This window comes from Schistocerca nitens, chromosome 11, assembly GCF_023898315.1.
Source record: "Schistocerca nitens isolate TAMUIC-IGC-003100 chromosome 11, iqSchNite1.1, whole genome shotgun sequence".
Classification (NCBI taxonomy): domain Eukaryota; kingdom Metazoa; phylum Arthropoda; class Insecta; order Orthoptera; family Acrididae; genus Schistocerca; species Schistocerca nitens.
Window position 1 is genome coordinate 20,779,296 of NC_064624.1, and position 23,648 is coordinate 20,802,943.

A 23,648-nucleotide genomic window follows, 5' to 3' on the forward strand; every position below is an offset into this window, starting at 1 on the left:
TAGTCCTGTGTATCTAAGAGATCAGCCTGCCATGCATAATCCATTCCTCGTATTATCAGGTATATTCTGCATGCAGGTCTGTAAAGCTCGTGAGCTACTATCTTCGCAATTACTCGACGATGCGTATTTTTCTAAGCTCAGGTAAGATCAATAACATTTTGTTCATGTAATCTGCAATCTCTTGCCTAACTGAAGCTGTAAACAGTTGTAATCGAGCTATGATTTCATTTAGTTACCATAATTTATATACTTCAGAGGCAGATTGTTTAGTCTTTCTTGCTGAACTTCGACTTTTATCTACACTATGTGGAGCTGCTACTGCTGCTGTAGTTACAGTCCTGTATTTGTCGCTCTATGAGACATCCATTCATCCTTTCGGGGTTTTACATGCGTTCGTCATACTTAATATTGCACCACGTGTTTTTATAGTTACAGAGTATATTTTTAACATTCGCCATTTTCAAAATTATTAACTGTAACAGCCTAGGCAATCTTCCAGATTCCTTGTTAACAATTCTTACTGCCTTCGTGGTTAAACGTATTGTGTGCTTACCTAAGAAATATGGTTTCGCCCTGATGACCCCATATGTTCTGTCTTAACTCAGCATGCCTCCTCCTCCTCCTCCTCCTCCTCCTCCTCCTCCTCCTCCTATTTCTGATTCTATCCGTAGTACATGACAGCTCTTTCAGCCTGTCAGTTACTGGCTTAAATATTACTGAGAGATAATGGTCTTGTTGCAGTTGACCTTACTTTCACCAAAGTAACTTCGGTCAAATTTCCAGTTTTTAACATTATACTTTCTTATCAACATGTTGGTGTAAACTAAGCCATTGCTGGCCGTTGTGGCCGAGCAGTTCTAGGTGTTTCAGTCTGGAACTGTGCAACCGCTACAGTCGCAGGTTCGAATCCTGCCTTCACCATGAATGTTTGTGATGTCCTTAGGTTGGTTGGGTGTAAGTAGTTCTATGTTTTAGGGGACTGATGACCTCAGATGTTGAGTCCCATAGGGCTCAGAACCATTTGAACCATTTTTGAATTACGCCATTTTTGAGACAGTTTACAACTTAGGTTTACTTTGAGACAATTGGTGGTGATGGGCATGAAGGGCCTTAGCTATCACATCAATATTTCACACATACATTAGTTTTATACTGACTCCTTTAATTTTCTCGTTGACACACAGTTCATATTTCTGTATATGAACATCCAACACCTCAAATTCATAACACCTCTCTTAACAAGACCTTCAGTTCCATTAATTTAGTGTTGATTGCCTCCATTTTTTTGTCAAATGCGCGTGCCTTGCGTCCTCTTAATGAATGTGCAACACATCTGCAAATTTGTACATAGTGTACAATATACTGACACATGTGCATTTTGGTGCATTGCCTTTTTGAAGAATCTAGTTAAAGTTCTGTTTCTATTGACTCTCATTCAATTTACTAGTTTTATCTGTAACCAGCAAGCTATGCTGAGAGTTAATCCAGCAATCCTTACATATAACGAATTCATTGAGTAACATTTCTGTTCCTAGATGTGCTTCGAAAATATGCTTTAATTCAGATTGCCTGTTCGAAAGTTACAAGGTTGGTGCATTCCAGACCAACAGCTTTTGGATGCGTAAGTATGTCTCACTGAAATAAAATATATTGATTTGCATGCGGTGAGCAAAGCAGAAATATCTGCACATATCGTGATTTCCCACAGAGATGTTGCCAAATAAGAATGTGCTGTTTTGTTCTACTTTTTCAGGTGGTGAATATCACTGCCTGTTAGTCCCTCAATTCCGTGCAAAATCTCCTGCAGTAGCTGATATTTTAACTGAAACAGTATTTTTGAAAAATATGCACATGCTCTAAGTGGACTCCCACAGGATATGTCAACAGTGTAAAAATTTGATTATTTTCCACAGCATGAAGCCCCAATAACCAAAGCATTTCTAATATCAGGAAGTAATGATCCATTCGTCTCGTTCTTCTGGTTTATACCTTCATCATTGCAGGACCAGTCATTTAAAGACCCTTGGGGTGAGACTGTTTCTTTCGTCCACTTTGTCATGGTGGTAACTGTTTATTTACATTGAAATGGAGGGGTTTTATAAAGTATTAGTTACAGCTGGGCATATAAACAAACTTAAATACGATCATAATTCAGTGCCCACATCTGGTAATGTTGAATAATACATTGACACTTACCTCAGTGCACAGAATGCATCATGGAGTAGAGCTATGGTAGTTTCTAATGAGGGGAGAGTTTGGCAAGCTATCGACAGTAAATTACTGCACAGTGTGTTGTAGAATTGGAGAATATGTGACTGCCATCTTTGCCAACACTCTAGCTCATCCTGTACTGCATTTCATTAAATGTTAAAAATCAGCTCCTGTAGATCTGTGCTCCCTCTGTTAAATATTTTAACTGTACCGACTGAATCCCCTACAGCGATGGTATGATCACTTTGTAACATCAGGGAACATCAGGGGAGAGCAAACTTTTCTGCGGAACAAGGATGAAATCTGCGTTGACACACTGCATGCTCAATGTCATTAATCCAAGGAGAATATCGTTGTTGTTGTTGTTGTTGTTGTTGTTGTCTTCAGCCCAGAGAGTGGTTTGATGCTGCTCTCCATGCTACTCTATTCTGTGCAAGCTTCATCATTTCCAAGTTACTACTGCAACCTACATCCTTCTGAATCTGCTTAGTGTACTCATCTTTTGGTCTCCCTCTACGATTTTTTCCCTCCATACTGCCCTCCAGTACTAAATTGGTGATCCCTTGATGCTTCAGAATATGTCCTACCAACCGATCCCTTCTCTTAGACAAGTTGTGCCACAAATTTCTCTTCTCCCCAATTCTATTCAGTACCTCCTCATTAGTTACATGATCTACCCATTTAATCTTCAACCTTCTCCTGTAGCATTCTACCTATGTAATCTTTGACCTCCTGTAGCACCACAATTCGAAAGCTTCTATTCTTTTCTTGTCCTAACTATGTATCGTCCACGTTTCACAACCATACATAGCTACACTCCATACAAATACCCCAATAAAAAAATATTTTAACAAGATTGCGATCAAGACTGTTTTAAATTTTAATTTCAACGCTCAGAATCGCCTGATTTAATTAGACTACATTCCATTATCCTCGTTTTGCTTTTGTTGTTCATCTTATAGCCTCCTTTTAAGACACCGTGTGTTCCGTTCAACTGCTCTTACAGGTTCTTTGCTGTCTCTGACAAAATTACAGTCTCGTCGCATCGGCAAACCTCAAAGTTTTTATTTCTTCACCATAGATTTTAATTCCTATTTAAAATTTTTCTTTAGTTTCCTTTACTGCTTGCTGTCTCACTCCCTTCCCAACCACTGCTTCCCTTTCACGCCCCTCGACTCTTAAAACTGCAATCTGGTTTCTGTACAAATTGTAAATGGCCTTTTGCTCCCTGGATTTGACCCCTGCCACCTTCAGAATTTGAAAGAAAGTATTCCAGTCAACATTGTCAAAAGCTTTCTCTAAGTCTACAAATGCCTTTCCTTAATGTGTCTTCGAAGGTAAGTCGTAGGGTCAGTATTGCGTCACGTGTTCCAACATATTAATGGAATCCAAATTCATTTTCCCTGAGGTCGGCATCCACCAGTTTTTCCGTTGGTCTGTAAGGAATTCGTGTTCGTATTTTGCAGCTGTGACTTATTAAACTGACGGTTTGGTAATTTTCACACGTCATCAACACTTGCTTTCTTTGAGATTGGAACTATAATATTCTTAAAGTGGTTTGAGGGTATTTCGTCTGTCTCATACATCTTGCTCACCAGATGGTACAGTTTTGTCAGGGCTGGCTCTCCCAAGGCTATCAGTAGTTCTAATGGAATTTTGTCTACTCCTGGGGCCTTGCTCCGACTTAAATCTGTCAGTGCTCAATCAAACTCTTAACACAGTATCATATCTCCCATTTCATCTTCATCTGCATCCACTTCCATTTCCATAATATTGTCAAGTACATCGCCCTTATATAGACCCTCTGTATATTCCTTCCACCTTTCTGCTTTCCCTTCTTTGCTTAGAACTCGGTTTCCATCTGAGCTCTTGATATTCATACAAGTGGTTCTCTTTTCTCCAAAGGTCTCTTTAATTTTCCTGTAGGCAGTATCTATCTTACCCCTAGTGATATATGCGTCTACATTGTTATATTTGTATTTTAGCCATCCCTGCTTAGCCATTTTGCACTTCCTGTCGATCTCATTTTTGAGACATTTGTATTCCTTCTTGCCTGCATGATTTACAACATTTTTATATTTTCTCCTTTCATCAGTTAAATTTAATATCTCTTCTGTTACCCAAAGATTTCTACTAGCCCTCAACTCTTTACCTACTTGATCCTCTGCTGCCTTCACTATTCCATCTCTCAAATCTACCCATTCTTCTTCTACTGTATTTCTTTCCCCCATTCCTGTCAATTTTTCCCTTATGCTCTCCCTGAAACTCTGTACAACCTCTGGTTTAGTCAGTTTATCCAGGTCCCATCTCCTTAAATTCCCACCTTTTTGCAGCTTCTTCAGTTTTAATCTACAGTTCATAACCAATAGATTTTGGTCAGAGTCCACATCTGCCCCTGGAATTGTCTTACAATTTAAAATCTAGTTCCAAAATCTCTATCTTACCATTACATGATCAATCGGAAAGCTTCCAGAGTCTCCAGGCCTCTTCCAAGTATACAACCTTCTTTCATGACTCTTAAACCACGTGTTAGCTATGATTAAGTTAAGCTCTGTGCAAAATTCTACCAGGTGGCTTCCTCTTTCATTCCTTTTCCCCATTCCATATTCATCTACTACATTTCCTTCTCTTCGTTTTCCTATTATCGAGTTCCAGTCCTCCACACCTATTTAATTTTCGTCTCCCTTCACTATGTGAATAATTTTTTTTATCTCATCATACATTCCTTCAATCTCGTCATCTGCGGAGCTAGTTAGCATATAAACTTGTACTACTGTGGAAGGTGTGGGTTTCGTGTCTATTTTGGCTACAACAACGTGTTCACTATGCTGTTTGCAGTAACTTACCCACGATGCTATTTTTTATTCGTTAGTAAACCTACTCCTGCATTACCCCTATTTGATTTTGTATTTATAACCCTTTATTCACCTGACCCAAAACCTTGTTCCTCATGCCACGGAACTTCACTAGTTCCCACTATATCTAGCTTTAACCTATTCATTTCCCTTTTTAAATTACCTAACGTACCTGCACAACATTGCACACTCCAATATGTGGAACGCCAGTCTTGTTTCTCCTGATAACAATGTCCTCCTGAATAGTCCCCTCCCAGAGATCCGAATGGGCACTATTTTACCTCCGAAATATTTTACTCAAGTGGACGCCATCATCATTTAACCATACAGTAAAGCTGCATGCCCTCAGGAAAAATTACAACTGTAGTTTCCCCTTGCTTTCAGCCATTCACAGTGCCAGCATAGCAATGCCATTTTGGTTAATGTTACAAGGCCTGATCAGTCAATCATTCAGACTGAAATTACTGAAAAGGCTGCTGCCCCTCTTCAGGAACCACACGTTTGTCTGACCTCTCAACAGATAACCCTCTGTTGTGGTTGCACCTATGGTATGGCTATCTGTACCGCTGAGGCACACAAGCCTCCCAACCAACGGCAAGGTCCATGGTTCGTTGGGGGGGGGGGGGATATTACTTTGTCATCACTAAATTGATGGTTATCAAGTAATACCACTTATTAGAACTCCCTTTTCGATATTACACTGACACTAACATGCTTACACCCAATGGTATTCAAACAGTAGGTTTGGTTGAACAGCATTATGTTGACACCAGATGCCTGCTGCTACGACTTCACCTTTCCCGCAGGGAAAGCACATAGTGTTAGTTAGAAGCTTATTTGCTCATTTTCTCTGTTCATCAGCGTCAGCATTAATACTTAAACTGGCTCACAACAGGGACTTCTGATGCATGACTTGACATCCTTATCATTTGTTGTTTGTCACATGAGAGCAAATTATTTATCAATTGATGTAAGTATATTTTCGTGACATCTACTGTCATTATAGTTATAATTGTAATATTGTTGTTGTTATTTAGCTTCAAACCCTGTATTTTGTGCGCATTTGTGTATTTATCAGGCACATTTATACGCTTTAGTAACTGTGTAGTGCATAGAACCACTGTCTGCATTGAATCATTCGTTTTGTGTTACTTGCAGCACTTAGATCGCCCAATCCAGTGGTAGCTCTCATAGTAGCAGCAGTAGCACATCAGAGTACTGTGGGCTGACACATGTTTCCATTAGAAGCGACTTATTTTAAATTTTGTCAATGCTCCTTACCTTCAACTCCTATTTTTCGCATATGTCTGTGTATCTACAATACCAACTCTGGTATGGACAGATATAGTAATTGCTGTGTTCAGGTGTGAATCAAGTTGGTGATTCTTCGCTCACAGCTCCAGGCAGTGTTGTACACCAATTGGTCCACTGCTGCAGTCATATTGGGTACTGTCCACACTCAGATTGACCTCTCACTTGTGGTTGAGTGGAAAGTCATTCAAGCGTGTGGGAGGCAGTGGAAGAATTTCCGTGTTGCTGATCGAAGAGCCTGCTCTGTTCGTCTGATGAACAGATTTGGGAGCTGTCTATGGCTGATGGAATCCATGAGCCAAATGAAGTCGTGTGCCATGTTCCAAAGGAAGCCTCTCAGTGTGCAAGACTGAGCATTCGCAGAGGGTAGTATTACTGGTACTTGGAATCTCCGATGTTAGGTGTGTAATGGCGCCATTTAGAGATAAGGCTGCATAGGAGGGGAAGGAATCCAATGTGCATTCTGTGTGCATACTGGCTGGAGTCTTTACAGATTAGAAATGGGTGCTTCTGAATGCCATGAAAACCATGGCATAGCCAGCTGTAAGTGGTGACTCACGTTGGTGGTAACAATACAGATTGCTTTCCATGAGTAATGAGACCAATGTCTTTCTAACACAATGGTACACCACAGTGTGTTGTAACCTGCTGGGCTAAGTGGATGGGGGTGTTAGTTTCAAAACGCTCTTTGTCTCATTCAGTTGCAAGCTGCCGGAGAGTCAGGATGTGCGTTTCTGTCAACCCCGTTTTGAGTTTATGTAACTCGGCACAATGGATCATTCTGTACAGGAATGGTACGCTATCAAATTTTACGTTAAACTTAGGAAGTCCGCCACCAAAATGTTTCCATTAGTTCAGCATGACTTTGGGGATGATTGCTTGTCCAAATCGCAACTTTTCCGATGGCACAAGTCGTTTATGGAGGGCCGAAAGGAGATCACCGACGAACCTCGCAGTGAATGGCCATCAACCGCATGAGTCGACGAAAATGTGACGCTTGTGCGCGATTGTTTGAACTCTGACAGACAGCTGAGCCTTCAATTGATAGCACAAACTTTAAACATGTCAAAAACAACCTTTTTCCGCATTGTGACCGAAGATATGAACATGAGAAAGATGTGTGCCAAACTTGTCCCAAAAGTGTTGACCGAAGAATAAAAGCACGCTGCCAAGAAATGTTGGAAATGTGTGAAAATGATCCTCATTTTTTAAAATCAGTTATCACTGCTAAAGAGTCGTGGATTTTTGAGTACGTCCCTGAGACAAAAAGGCAGAGTTCAGAGTGGCACACCCTATCGTCGCCCCGTCCCAAGAAGGCATGCATGAGCAAGTCCAGGATCAAAATCATGCACATTGCCTTCTTGGACGTCAAGGGCATTGTCCACCACGAATTCCTACCTACTGGGACTACAGTGAACTCAGCTTTCTACTTGGAAGTGCTCAAAAGACTGAAAAGGAGGGTCTCGTGCTGCCGAAGTGACAGCAAGAATAAGTGGAAAGTTCACCACGACAACACACAGTCACAGTGCCTTCATTGTAAAAGATTTCCTTGCCAGGACCAAGACCCCATTGGTACCTCAGCCTCCCTACAGTCCTGACCTGGCTCCTGCTGACTTTTTTTGTTTCCTTGGTTAAAAGGAGTCATGAAAGGAAAACACTGGGACACGATTGAAAGCATCCAGGCCCATGTTACATCAGCTCTAAAGAAATTGCAGGATGCCTTCCAGGCATGGAAACACCGCCTCCAGAAGTGTATTGACGCAAGAGGGTGCTATTTTGAATTTTTTTATTTGTACGAATATATTAAATGATTTTTTTATGAATTTGGTCGTATTTCTTATGAAACGCAACTTAAATGTGTCACATTGCAATGAAATAGGTTCTGTCTGGTTTCAGCGCCTAGCTAATAAAGACTGCCATTCTTGCCTGAGAGATGAAGGTGGAGCTCACCATAATGGGCTAAACTGAACGTGGTTATTTCGTACAGAGTGGAGTGAAGGTCTGAATCAGAGTCCCAGACAGTTCTGCAACTGGGTAGGTTGCAGATTCCTCAACCTGCGCCAAAAGGTGGTGGATTTACAGGTTCTGCTAAATGGGTCAGGAGTAAACTACGCAAAGAAAGCAGTTCCACGAGTATAGGGGATGTGTAGAGGAGACTGGGCTTTTCTAGGTGAGAGGGTCTCAGGTAAGTGCAGAAAGGGCTTCAGTTTCAAAGGCTGAAGTAGAACACCCAAGGAGGGTAGATACAACCACAATAAGTATTGTAGTTGTAAATTGTGGTAGCTGCATTATAAAAGGAACAGAGCTCAAAGCGGTAACAAAAAGCACTGAATCTCAAATCCTTGTAGGTATTGAAATACGTTCAGCTGAAATTTTTCAAGAGACCTAACCATGTTCACAAAGAATGGATGAAATTCAGTTGGTGTAATGTTCATTGCTGTTCGAAGTAGTTTACCTTGTAATGAAACTTAAGTAGATATTCCTGTGAGGTAGTACAGATAGCAATCAATTAAAAGTTCCAGGCTGAGAGGCTATAGTCTATCTGTAATTCGTTGCTAACTGCGGGCAACATCTTTGGAGGTGAGTCAACGATGGCTGCCAGGCCATGGATTTCCCTTTTATATAGAGGGCACCAACGTAAGTCACGTGGGGCCGACTGTAAGTCTGTCTCTGACTAACGTCATTATTCTCGATTTAATGTAATAGATCGTCACATCATTGGTGCAAAGTTGACTGCCATATCCTGCCTAACTTTAAGCCGTCCTCTTTTGTGCTGAAATCATTGTGGTGTTCCTGAATCTCTATAGCTTCCCTATACATATGTGCATAATAATCGATGTCCTGGCTAGCACGTTTTTCTCATTAAATTTTATTTCATGGTCGACATCTTTAAAAACATGTTCTGCTACAACTGATCTGTCGATATATTCCAGTCGACACTGCCTTTTGTGTTCGGTTTAGCGGGTATTAACACTTCTTATCGTTGTTCCAATATAAACCTTCACACAGCCACACGGAATTGTATACACCTCAGGAGTTGCTATGAGGTGTAGTGCATCTTTCGCCGATCTTAAACACTAAAACTTGGTCACTAAAATTCTTCCGGATTTGAGGCCGCATTGTCAACTATAAAATTCCGACGTTTCGGCGACTGGTGCAAGACACCTTCGTCAGACACCCTGAGGAAGGCGTCTTGCAACAGCCGCTGAAACGTCAGAATTTTATAGTTGACAATGCGGCCTTAACCCCAGAAGAATTTTTTGACTGTGACAAGGGCCGTGAAAGCCTACGTTTACACTCACTAATCGTTTTCGTAGGTCTAAAGATTGTTATAACTTGAAACTTTGCCAGAACTTTCCCAATACTGTCCGTAATATTGCAAATAAATGGAAGAAAAACTCTTCCAGCTGACAGTTGTTCTTGCTGAATGTTGTCACACGCTTTTCTTCTGGGATGAAGTGCTTGATCTATCTCGTTGTCAGCGTATCCATTTTTCTTAACAACCGTTCGCAAATGATTTAGATCATCTTGCAAGTAAACTGGCTGACAGATATTATTAGTTGTGTCCACCAGTGTTTTAATGACGCCTCTCTTCTGCCTGGGATGATGGTTCGAATCCTTATGGAGGTAATGGTCAGTGTGTGTGTGTGTGTGTGTGTGTGTGTGTGTGTGTGTGTGTGTGTGTGTGTGTGTGTGTGTGTTTCTCTTTTATACACTTTATGCCCTAGACTGCAATCTGCCCGTTTAATTACTGATACATCCAAAAAATGTAGTTGTCCACTTCTCTCTTCCTCCGTAGTAAATTGTATATTTCGATTAATACTATCCAAATACACCGTGAATACATACAACTAGTTCTAAGTTCTAGGGGACTAATGACCTCAGCAGTTGAGTCCCATAGTGCTCAGAGCCATTTGAACCATCTTGAATTCTAATCAAGAATAACTGTCTGTTACTTCAGGCGTTGGTATCCTAAATGCAGTGGAGCAGCTTAAGAAAGGCAATGCCTCTGGTCCAAATTGTACACCATTCAGGTTCCTTTTAGAATATGCTGATGCAATAGATCGATACTTAAGTCATATACAACTCTTCATCTGCAGAAAGATCGGTACACGAAGACAGGAAAGTTGTGCAAATTACTCCAGAACCCAAGAAAGGAAATGGGAGTAATCCGATGAAACGCAGACCCGTTCCAGTAACATTGCTTTGCAGTAGGATACTGGAAAACATAATCTGTTTGAACATTATGAATTACCTGGAAGATGTCATTTGTTGACAAATAGCCAACACATATTCGGAAAACATAATTCTTGTGAAATACAACAAGCTCTTTATTCTCGCAAAGTAATAACTCATATGGACAGATGACATTAGATTGATTCCATTTTTTTTGTTTTTCAAAAGGCTTTTGGCTCAATTCCTCAGAAGTGACTTCCAATTACATTGTGTGCCCCTGGAGTATCATCCTAGTAGTGTGCACTGATTCGTGATTTTGTGCCAGAAAGGTTACAGTTCGTAATAACTGATAGAAAGTAATTGAAGTAATATCTGACGTTTCCCAAGTGTGTGTTATAGGCCCTGTCTTGTCCCTGATGTACATACACGATGTAGGAGACAATCTGAGCAGCCCTCTTAGATTAGGCGGTCATTTACGTTATTGTAAAGTCATCAGATGATCAAAACGAATTGTGAAGTGAGAAAGATATCTGTATGATGTGAAAAATAGCAATTGACATTAATTAATGAAAAGTATGAAGTCAACCACATGAGTACTGAAAGGAATGTGCTAAATTTCGTTCACACGATAAATAATACAAACCTAAAAGCTGTGAGCTCAACTGAATACATAGGAATTACAATACGAATACGCAGCTCCCGCCCGCGCGCGCCCGCCTCCCCCCCCCCAGCCCCCGCCCTGCCGCCCCCCCCCCAGCTACCGCCCGGCCGCCCCCCCCCCAGCCACCGCCCGGCCGCCCCCCCCCAGCCACCGCCCGGCCGCCCCCCCCCCAGGCCCCGCCCGGCCGCCCCCCCCCAGGCCCCGCCCGGCCGCCCCCCCCCAGCCCCCGCCCGAAATATGAATTAGCTGAGGAAACTGTGAATTATGTCTTTCAGGAAATTAATTGGTTGTCTGCAGATGGTTTTGAGAAAACACAGTGTACACTGTTATGTGCAGTAAATGGCAGAATACCATTGATAAGTATAGATTTAGAACAGGAATCTGTTGCTAAGCAGAGTATTTGAAATTTCTGGGTGTGTGCATTGATAAAAAATTGATTTGAAGAAGCACATCATGAGCTTGTGAAACATATCAGTTCAGCATCTTACGCCATTAGGGTTATTGCAAACTTTGGTGACAAACATATCAGTAAATTAACTTATAATGCATATTTCCATTCACTGCTTTCATATACCATGAAGTTTTAGGGTCATATCATTTAGAGAAAAAGTATTCATTGCACAAAAGCCTGTAATCAGAATAATAGTCGGGAAGCACTGAAGATCACATTGCAGACACTTATTTAAGGAACTAGGGAGGTTCACAATACAAGAATCACAGTTCAAAGATAGTAGCAAAGAGCAGTGGCTAAATCCGACTTTGGCACAGAAAGAGATGAACTGCGCTGCCAGAAAAATCTTTGTTCGTCTATCAGGTAGCATTAACAGTCAGACAGATAGCCAACCAGCTTCTAAAAACAAATCAAAAGTATTTATGAATGAGGACATCGTCTACTCAATAGATAAATTTTTAAATTGAAATAGTAATTGTAAAAAAAAATACATTATATAAAGAAACCTAATGTTAAACTCACAAGTTCCACATTGCAGAGTGACATATTCAGGATCTGTGGAACATGTATTAATGTATTGTAGTATCATCAAACCTGGCTAGGACTGTACATAACTCTATAGTTATCATAATTTGTATCTTACCAGCTGTAAACAACATCATGTTGAAAGTTTGGTCAGCATGTGGTTTACTTGTGTCAAAGATCCAAGAAAGTACTGATTGACTTTCTGCCGGGGTTCAAAAGGTATCACTCTATTATGTACACTATGATTGCCAGAATGCACTGACCACCTGTGTGTCAATGTTACGTTTGAGCAGTGCATGATAAATTAAGTTTGTAATGGTCTTATTAGTCTTATTAGTTGTGTTCAGACGACCCTCAAGTAGATAGTCAGCACTTGCCATCTGTAGATCATGAAAGTTTGTCTTCTGAGCAATATCTAAAAGGGATTCACTAGACCTCTATGCTGTGTAACTTGTCCTATCTGACAGCAGGTGTATAAGAAATGTACCTACATGGGTACCAGACAGGCATACATTTTTTGAAGACAGAGTACAGAAATCAGTAGGATATGATATTACACATTAACCTGCCGACTTGGAAAATTGGATGAAAAGCCATTTCATTGTTTTATTCTTAAACTACAATTTTTAATTCATTGAAACAATGTGTAACATCGTGAGCAGTTAATACTACTAACCGATAAAGTGATTATCTGCAAACATTTTGATCAATCACAAAATAAATATATTTAATCAGACATTTAGAGTAAATGGTTCTAAAGTGTGAGTACATGGATGATATACACTCTCCAGTAAACAAACCTCACCAAAATCGGAAAGCTTTAATCAGTGGTCCCTCAAATTTTCTCTTGACCAAAAATTGTTTCCATGAAAGAATGAGAGAGTGAAGGAGTGATACTGTGTGTTAGGGATGACGAACATTAACAGTGATTTCAACTTCCTATGCCTTATGGCAAAGGAAGTGATACCGTCACTTTCAACTTGGGCAGAAAGCCACACCAACATATGTAATTGAATTAGTTAGTCAATACACAGGTAGCAGTGAGGGATATGTAGCCCACTACCCAGTCTGTCACTTAGCAAACATAAAAGGTGATAATTATTGAACTATATGAAAAAATCGTAAATTAGTTACAAACTACAGCGTTCACACACTTTATTCATCATGCAAACTTCACCACAGATATTGAGATTTAGGTTATGACATGTTCGATATGCCTGCCATCATTGCCGATGATGTGGCTCAGCCAAATAGCAAAATTCTGCTATACCCACTGAAGTGTCAGAACATCATTGTCGTCGATGACCACCTGAATGTCGCTTTTCAGCTCAGCAGTGGTTTGGGATTACTGTTGTACACCTTGTCTTTAATATAGCCACACAAAAAGGACTTGGATCTGTTCAGATCCGGATAAGGGATTTTTCAGAATTGTAGGAATTTTTTAATTTTGTTTTTCAGTTAAATTTTTGTAATTTTGATTGCTAAGAACTGATACACTAATAAAAAAAATTAGTTTAGCTCGCCACTGCAGAATAATACTGCAGCAATAAAACGCAAAAGAGGGAATATCACCAAAATAAATCTTTCGTTGCAAAGAAAATGAGCCATTCACATAAACAGAATAAATGCACACACAGGCATCTGCTGACAGCGCTGTTAAAGATTCTACAATATTTTCTAACAATGAACTTTCAATATATCTGATTCCTGGGCACATTTTGATGAGTGAAGTCACAACTGATTTCATTTCTACATGACGTGGTGAAATATCTCGAATGTTGGTTTCAGAGGCACTACTTTTGAAGTAAATTTCCTTTTATGTAAGATGATCATGCATGTCAGAATGTGTGATGATTTTCTTAAATCATGGAGCATTATATTCACATTCAAGACTTAACGCTGACCACCAGCAAATGTGAAAAAATTTTGGGCCCAGAGGACAAGCCATTTATGCCTTATAATTTAAATTTTGGTGACACACTTGCATTTGCTATATGTTGAAAAGGTAATACAAAAAATGACGAAGTTTCGAGTTTAGTCTTTCATAATTATTATAGTTTGTTCATTGATGACACATTATGCAATAATGCTGGCAAAAAATATAGTTGCCTTTCAAAAACAAGAGCGAAGTTCTTGAGTGATTTCACATGTAACTGGCTTTACTATGGGAGAAGTCGAAGTGCTCTACAAAACACACATCCAGCCACGTAACCCACAAAGTATCTGGTGCACATCAGTGAAATTTACAATCGTCCTTGTCAGAAATATAAAGCTGCTAAAATTGAAACTGGTGCCCTCAGAAAAACAGCAAAAACTGTTAGTAAGTCAATATACTTACTTACTTACTTATCGCGAATGGACCCAGAAGGATCACGCAACGCTTTCTGACGTCGTTTCTTCCATACTTCTTTCATTCGTTCTCCATGTTTTCTTTTTCTTTCTTCTGTCCATTTTGTTCCTGGTCTCTTTAGTGCTTCCTTCTCCGACAATATAATCCATTTTTCCACCTTATTTCTAAAAGTTTTTCTATCTTTGACATCTTTAAGTTCAATATTTGCTTTTTGTAAATATAATTTTACTTGGCTAATCCATGGTGTTGTTGATTTGTCAATATTATATATGAAAACTTAACTTTCCTTGTAGTTGACTGATGCATAGTAATTTAAACAATTAACTTCTTTCGCTTGTGTGTTTGCACAGCTTAACATTCATTTTGTTATTGGCTGACATCACATTTCCTATGCTCTGAATATCTGCTGTCATCGACTGGCGAGATCATGTGACACAAGCTATGCTTGGCCCACAAAAGCACGTCACAATCTTCCAGTGCTTTAGAAGCTACTGTGATGTAATTGTTGGAATTCGTGTTCATACTTTCGTCATACGAAAATATGTAGTGGACATGTTGCCACACATCAAAGATCTTTCATAAATGCTTTGATTTTTGCTAGGTTGAGATTCCTAAACTGCCAGAAAGTTCTATACAATCTTATAAACCCATAACCATTCAAGGGATTGATGAGTTTTACAGCTCCTAGGGTAACGATATCTTTCAAGATGAAAAAATGTACTTCCACCCACTAAAACGTTTTTCACCCTGGAAAGCGCGTTTCTAACTGGGAAATCTGGGAATTTTTCTTTTCTGAACATACACCCAGTTAAAAAGGTTTAAAGCTTCCATATGAAATGAAATGTCTATTGAGAAGAGACGCCTTGCATGGGTGGTACAGTTGTTTTATCAGAACAGCAGCACTGCATTGCAAGAATATAATTGACATAAATGGCCGAGAAGAGCTCCATGTCAATAAATACGGTGAAGAATACAAGCAAGAAATTTGAAGAAATAGGTGAATTGAGTGGTACAGCAGATTCCCATAGCGGTCATTCAAGTTGCTTTTAGCTGACCATGCAACAGATGCCTCAAATTCTCCATTAAGTGTTAGAGTTGTCACAGGATCTCTCTCTCTCTCTCTCTCTCTCTCTCTCTCTCTCTCTCACACACACACACACACACACACACACACACACTCACACACACTGCCTCTTACCGTGCCTCCCCCAGTCAACAGTTCAAAAGATGTTGTGGCACATTTCACACTAGTATCTCTATAAGGCTCAGAATTTGCTGCTAAAGAAGCCCCAGGATAGGCCACAACGCTGTGACTTTGTATTTATTTTTGGCATGCCTGGAAAAGAGTGACTTTTGGCTGGGGAATATTCTTTGGAAGTACAAGGCATATTTTACTCTGCATGGGGCCATGAGTGCACAGAACTATTACATATGGGGTTGTCCTCCCAAATCTTGTGCAGGAACATCCACTGCACTCAGCTTATGTGACAGTGTGGTGTGATTTCACAAGCCCCTTCATTCTGAGTCACCATTCCTTGTAGGTGACAGGTCAAGCACCTCTTAGGTGTACAGAGACATCTGAACTTTATAAGGACCTTGTTATGTAACTTGATTCAAGCATTTCAAGACCACAAGTGTCTGCACCATTATTTTGATGTGAGATGGGGTGGCATGATATGTCAGTTGTCGACTGATCTATTATTATTATTATTATTAAGCATTACAATCCATGAAGGCTTTTTGCTGCAGAATGGACAATGTTGAACCACTTTGCTCTGTCTTTACAAGTAATTTGCCACTGTCTGTCATGTCCTAGTTTTCTGAGATCGTCTTGAATATTGTCCAAGTATCTCATGCGTGGGCGTCCAAGAGGTCGTCTTCCGGTGGGAATCTCTTCAGTCACTTTCTTGATGGTCCTGTTTGGTGGTGCTCTGATGACATGCCCTATCCATTTCAGTCTTTTGGCTTTAATTTTGGCCACTATATCGGAGTCTTTATATAATTTGTAAATTTCATTGTTATTTAGCAATCTCCATTCATCACTGATCCTATCTCTTATGGGTCCAAATATTTTTCTCAAAATTTTTCGTTCAAATACTCTTAATCTGTTTTCCTCTTTTTTTGTGAGAGTCCAGGTTTCAGATCCATAGGTGAGTACTGGTATAATCAATGATTTGTATACTTGTAGTTTGGTGTTCCTAGAAATTAACTTGCTTTTGAAAACTGTCAAGAGACTATAGTAGCATTTGTTAGCCTTCTGAATTCGTGATTCTATTTCAATTTTTATGGAGTTGTCAGAGGTTACTATTGTACCAAGGTAATTAAATTCATTTGTCTTTGTGAAAGCTGTGTTATTAATTTGCAGTACATTATTATTTGATGGATAGCGGGATAAGATAAAGTACATTGTTTTGTCTGTATTCAGCTGGAGGCCTGTGCCATTTGTGGCTTTAATTAATTGTGCTGTAAGAAGCTTCAAATCATTCTCACTGTCAGATAATAATGCAATGTCATCAGCGTATGCTACAATATTAATTTTGCTTTCCAGTTGTGCTCCAATTTGTAGTAGCTTTACTTTTTGAATTATTCTATTGATTACTATGTTAAAAAGAACTGGTGAGAGTGAATCCCCTTGTTTGACTCCAGTTTTAACCTCAAAGTCTTCAGAAAGTTTGCTGGCTACTTTTATTTTGTATTTTGAGTTTAAAGTGCAAGATTTTATTAAATTTATCAATTTGTTAGGGATGCCAATCTGCCTCATGCACTTCCATAAATATTCCCTGTTGATACTGTCAAAAGCTTTTTTAAAATCAATGAAAAGCATATGTACATTTTGATTGAATTCATATTTCTTTTCACCCAACATCCTTAGGACATATATATTGTCAATAGTCGATCTGTTAGGTCTAAATCCACATTGGGCATCATCTAGGGAGTCTTCAACGTAAGGGCTTATCCTTGCTAACAGTATATTTGTCAGAATTTTATATGTTGTGTTTAGTAACGCAATTCCTCTGTAGTTTGAACAATTTGTTGGGTCCCCCTTCTTGTATATAGGGCACACAACTACTTCTTTCCAATCATGTGGGACCTGTTCCTGCTTCCAGATGTTGGTGATGATTTTGTGTAAGCAGTTTACAAAAGGAAATTTACTGAGCTTCCATATATCTGTGTCTATACCATCACTTCCAGGAGCTTTATGTCTCTTCAGCTTCTTGATGCTTTCTTTAATTTCTGCTAAGCTGGGCTCTTCGTCCGATGGGTCAGCAGTAAGATATTCATTGTCATCTTCCTGAGAGACGTTTATAGTTGGAGCATTTAGTAACTCATTAAAATATTCCTTCCATCTGTTAGCAATGTCACTTCTTTCTGTTAGCAAGGAGCCATCTGGGTCTGTTATGAACTGTCCATAATTTTTTATATTCCCACTTTTAAACATATTTATGCTCTTGAAAAATCCTCTGGAGTCTGTGGTACGGTCATTCTCAGCTCTTTTTAATTTGTAATTCATAAAATCCCTTTTCTTTTTCCTAATGAGTTTCCTGGCAAGTTTCTGTTTCTCTTCAAAAATAAGTTTGTTTTGTGTTATTGGTTTTTGTAGGAATTTTTCCCTTGCTAATTTTCTATCTTCGATAGCGTTCGAGCACTCGGCATCAAACCAGGGGTTCTTAGTTGTAGTAAAATGTCCCAAAACTGATCTATTGGTTTCATGAAATCTTTGGTATCACCCGCATTATATCTAGGCAGTTTAAAATATGTGGCCTTAGAGATCCCCCGACCTAAGTTCATGCGACATGTGCATGTTGGGATATTGCATAAACTAACAATTACTTGTAGTTACTTTCTGATGTCAAGTAATGCATGTGTCTTGAAAGTACCCAACTGAGTGAAACTTTTGTCACAGATATCACATTTGTGAGGTCCCCTTCCCATTGATTGGGAAGATTTATTGGGGATGTATCCAGATATTCCTGATCAGAAAGATATCATATGATGACAATCAATCTGATTACACTGGATATGCTGTAGGCAACTGTTAACCATGTCATGTCATGGATACAGCATGTTGCAGAGTCAGTAGACCATTTTGAACACGTAACTTCTGATCATATCCTAATAAATGTACCAGAACCACCATTATCATCGCTCTGATCGTTTCTCCTCTTTTCCTACATTACGATGTTACAGCATCCTACAAAGTATAGAGTGCACACTGCAGCACCCAAACATCAGACAATTTTCCCCTCAATAAATTCATAATAAAATTGCTATGACATCTTGCAGAGATACCACACTCATTCTATGATTGCTACTCAGCAGAGGTTTTTATCAACAGCTTGTGTTTATTGTTGTTATTACAGTGTAACAGTTATCGTGTCTTCTGTTAGTGTCTTTTACAATATGCAGTGTGTGCCACGTCTCTAATCATTAAAACCTGCCTGAATGGACATGCTATTCTCCATGAGTTCTGTCTGCAGCTCATGGTCTAGTAGCTAGCATTGCTGCTTCTGGATCATGGGGTCCCGGGTTCGATTCGTGGCCAGGTTGGGGACTTTCTCTGCCTGGTGACTGGGTGTTTGTGTTGTCATCATCATGATCATCATCATCATCATCATCATCATCACAACATCATCATCATCATCATCATCATCATCGTCGTCATCATCATCCGTGACATTGGCTACAATGGACTATGTAAAAAAAATAGACTGTAAAATTGGTGATACAAATTCACAACAGGGCCTTGGTGGTGGCAGTGGTGGTGGTGGTGGTGGTGGTGGTGATAACAGAGGACATAGTCATATCACCATGATTACTTCTATGGGAGGGGAAACGATTTCAAATGGAGAAATGCACAACCCAAGCAATGTTTGTGCTAGACAATATAACATTGCTTTGCAGATTTCTGCCCTGTTACTCAGTGGTATTGTGATGGGTAGAAATCGAGATACTGAACAACAAATCAGGTGTACTTTTCCCTTGAGGAATTTTAGATGGGATTCAACAGTGTGGGAACAATCTTAATAATATAAAAATGTTCAAAAGAACATACCTTCTTTGCATGATATTGATGTTTCTGAGATAAAAGCTTTTTATAGGCTTGCTTGCATTAACAGCAGTCTCCAACCCTGACATCAAATGCATTAATAATATTTCCTTAGTAGATGGAAGCAGATGTTATATTTTCATGGCAATGTATCAAACGACCCGCCAGGGTACCCAAGAGCACTAATATGCTGCTTCCTGGATTCGGGTAGGTACAGCGACCCTGGATCGAATCCACACAGCGGATTAACGATGAAGGGCCGGTGTGCCAGCCAGCCTGGAAGGGGTTTTTAGGCGGTTTTCCTCATCCTAATAGGTGAATACCGGGCTGGTCCCCACGTTTCACCTCAGTTACACAACTGGCAAACATTTGCAGACATTCGCACTTTCCCATGAATTACACTGGATGCAGACAGTTGGGGTGTATAAAATCCGGCAGTTGGATAGAGGGTACCGGTATAGATATATAGAATGTAAGAAATGGTATTTGTTCATGATGACAGCTCTTTGGTTTGAGAATCGAGAGATCAAAGGAAGGAATAAAGTAGAGGTAACAGCTTTAGTGCCAAAATTTCTAACAAATGTGGTGTGAGCCATCAGCACTGTTACTGTCCAGGCTGTAGTATGTGTGTTGATAAAATACATGTGCACTTCCATTATCACTGCATGAACAGTTTATGGATGTGCCTGCCACAAAAAATGTTGTGCAGTAAATATTAAGGATATGACGCAAGTACCCAGTACCTACACAATGGTTGCATGGAGGTCTCTAAAACAATTGATAAATAATTAACATCAAACTTTATTTATTGTTGAATTTTTCCACAAATTCTTTTACTTATCCTGGTTTGTTTATGGTTCACTGGCATAGCATAAAATTTTAATTGTAAGTCTTATATCTAGTACTTTGAGAAAATGAAAGCTATTTGTCTGAAACCTTACTTGCATATTTTTTGATTTCTTTCTTAATTATTAACATTCAGTTGCTTTTCTTCCATATGTATGAAACTTCATGTTGTAACTAATTGAGTTTTAAAAAAGTTACAATATCTAGTTATACAGTTGTCAACTTCTAGAATCTGACACACACCATGATACCAGTTACGTTAAAAAAATCGTGTGATTCTAATTAAGAGTTTAAAAACACTCGAAATTTACCAGATATCATGCCACGCAAAACTATATCCCCAACAAAACGCAAAAAAGTCAAAAGTTGCAGAGCAAAAGATAACACTGGGTATGCATGCCTTCAGTAGTTCATACTCTTTCATGTCCATCATGATGCACATACTGGGGACCTGAAAGACATCACAGTTCTGTTCTGTGGGAAAGGGTTTAACTGCAGTTGGAATAATGGGACCCAGATACTCAGCTCATGCATCAGCTGTTACCACTGCCACACAATATGTGGTGTCAGCTAGCAGTGTCGTATGGGTGTTGAAGTGGCCATTTATGTGTGTGCCCTTCAGTCAATGGTGTTCTGCAATGCCAGATGAGCAGATGTTAGGATGATGTAAAAATTTTCAAAAAGGCTCAGTGCAAATATACTGGAAAATTTACAACTATTTCCATCTTTTCAGACAGCACATTTGTGCAAGGCTTCTTACAAGTTGCAGTGCCGAAAACACAGTCTTAGATTAAAACCATCTGCAAGTGTGTCATTCACTTTCATTCATCAGTATGCAGATTGTTCCCTTGATTGATGTGACATTGATTCTTGTTCATGAACAATCATTATTCACCTGATTAACATCCGTTCTAGATACCTAACAAAATGTTGAAGCTTGCACTAGTTCTTTAGTCATTGGGAAACAAAAAAAATCTGTTAATTAGGTGAAATAAATTTATCATTTCCATAGCTGAAAGTGTTTGCGAAGCAGAAAAAGATAATGGGAGAAGAACATTTAAAAGTTATCTCTCTTAATCAAATCTTAAATGCCTTGAATGTAAGAATTTTTTTTGATACATTTAATAAATTGGTGTAAACTGTTAACTTGTAGTACTGTATTTTGAAAAGATAGTAATGCATGAAAGTGAATTATATTAACTCTCTCTTAAAATTTCAAATGAAATCAGCAGTGACTCACATTCATCATTATTGAATTTCCTGTGGTTAATTTCGTTTTAAACCACTTTTACCTCATCAGTTCTTTCCTTCTGGAGGAATATAGTAATTTTAAATCATTAACAGTTACTAAATATGCAATTTCTTATGCACTTTAATGACTTGTGGCCTATAGTACTGCATTTATCGACACTCAAATATTGTTTCTTTGTTGTACATATATCAACATTTAACATTCTTGTCTTCACTCTTCAGATTGACTCAGACTACTGGTGGGAGCTGTGGCATAACATGTGAAGAAATTTGTCACCATGGGCTGGTCCAGGATGATTCGGTGATAGACGAGGAGAAGTCAGCACATGAGTTTGGTACAGAAAATGTCACTATTGATAAGGAATACTCAGTTGCCACCCAATATGACTGTAGTAAGAGGGAAAAGGAATTACATCTATATATCTGTGATTTCTGCCAACAGAACTTTCCTTCAAAATACAGACTCATAATGCATGTGTTTATGCACATTGATGGCATGCAGCCACCTTTGTATGTTTGTAAGTGGTGTGGTGAGGTATTTCACAGTAAGGTTAGTTTGAAAACACATTTGAGAATGAGAGAGAATTATCATGTCTTAACTGCTGGCCACCATGAAAAATATGACTATAGTGATGAGCATCAAAGCAGTATCTTCTTGGATAGTGAGCCAGAAGTTTCTTTTACAGAACACATTGAACAGTCTTCATATAAGGAAACTTGGAAAATTTCAAAGAAGGCCTCTAATGATATGTGTAACAGACACATGACAAATGATGCAGAGAAAACAAGTGCCTATGGAATTTTATCTACAGCTGTTAATCTCAGTGCCCAGGCTGATCTATATATTGCTAACAGAACCAACAAATGTGGTATTTGTGCCAAATGGTTTGCAAGGTCTGGCGATCAGGAGACACCGTCATTAATTCACACTGGAATTAAACCTCACAAATGTGAAATTTGTGGGAAATCTTTTACTTTGTTACGCAGTCTCAAGAAGCATTCATTAAATCACACTGGAAAGAAACCTCACAAATGTGAGATTTGTGGAAAATGTTTTGCTAGATCAGATTGTCTCAAGACTCATGAATTAATTCACACTGGAAATAAACCTCACAAATGTGAGATTTGTGGAAAATGTTTTGCTAGATCACATTGTCTCAAGACTCATGAATTAATTCACACTGGAAAGAAACCTCACAAATGTGAGATTTGTGGAAAATGTTTTGCTACATCAGGTTTTCTCAAGACTCATGTATTAATTCACACTGGAAATAAATCTCACAAATGTGAGATTTGTGGAAAATGTTTCTCTACATCAGGTTATCTCAAGACTCATGTATTAATTCACACTGGAAAGAAACCTTACAAATGTGAGATTTGTGGGAAATGTTTTGCTACATCAGGTTATCTCAAGACTCATGAATTAATTCACACTGGAAAGAAACCTCACAAATGTGAGATTTGTGGAAAATGTTTTGCTAGATCACATTGTCTCAAGACTCATGAATTAATTCACACTGGAAATAAGTCTCACAAATGTGAGATTTGTGGAAAATGTTTTACTACATCGGGTTATCTCAAGACTCATGTACTATTTCACACTGGACAGAAACCCTACAAATGTGAGATTTGTGGGAAATGTTTTGCTACATCAGGTTCTCTTAAGCCACATATTAATTCACACTGGAAAGAAACCCTACAAATGTGAGATTTGTGGAAAATGTTTTACTACATCGGGTTATCTCAAGACTCATGTACTATTTCACACTGGACAGAAACCCTACAAATGTGAGATTTGTGGGAAATGTTTTGCTACATCAGGTACTCTTAAGACAAGTATTAATTCACACTGGAAAGAAACCCTACAAATGTGAGATTTGTGGGAAATGTTTTGCTGCATCAGGTTATCTCAAGACTCATGTACTATTTCACACTGGACAGAAACCCTACAAATGTGAGATTTG

The 23,648-nt window shown here is 39.1% G+C and overlaps 1 protein-coding gene across 2 annotated transcripts in view; it reads left to right on the plus strand.

Moving 5' to 3' along the window:
- The window catches only part of LOC126213312 (zinc finger protein 492-like), a 139,890-nt gene that overhangs the window by 57,859 nt on the left and 58,383 nt on the right, over positions 1-23,648 (plus strand). The window contains exon 8 of one of the 2 annotated variants that reach the window (XM_049940996.1): positions 21,907-23,524. The exons of the other annotated variant lie outside the window; for it this stretch is intronic. Within the exon in view, the coding sequence (XP_049796953.1) occupies positions 21,907-23,392 (1,486 nt within the window). The 3' untranslated portion in view covers positions 23,393-23,524. Of the gene's footprint in view, positions 1-21,906; positions 23,525-23,648 lie in introns of those variants that run through there. 2 annotated transcript variants of the gene reach the window in all.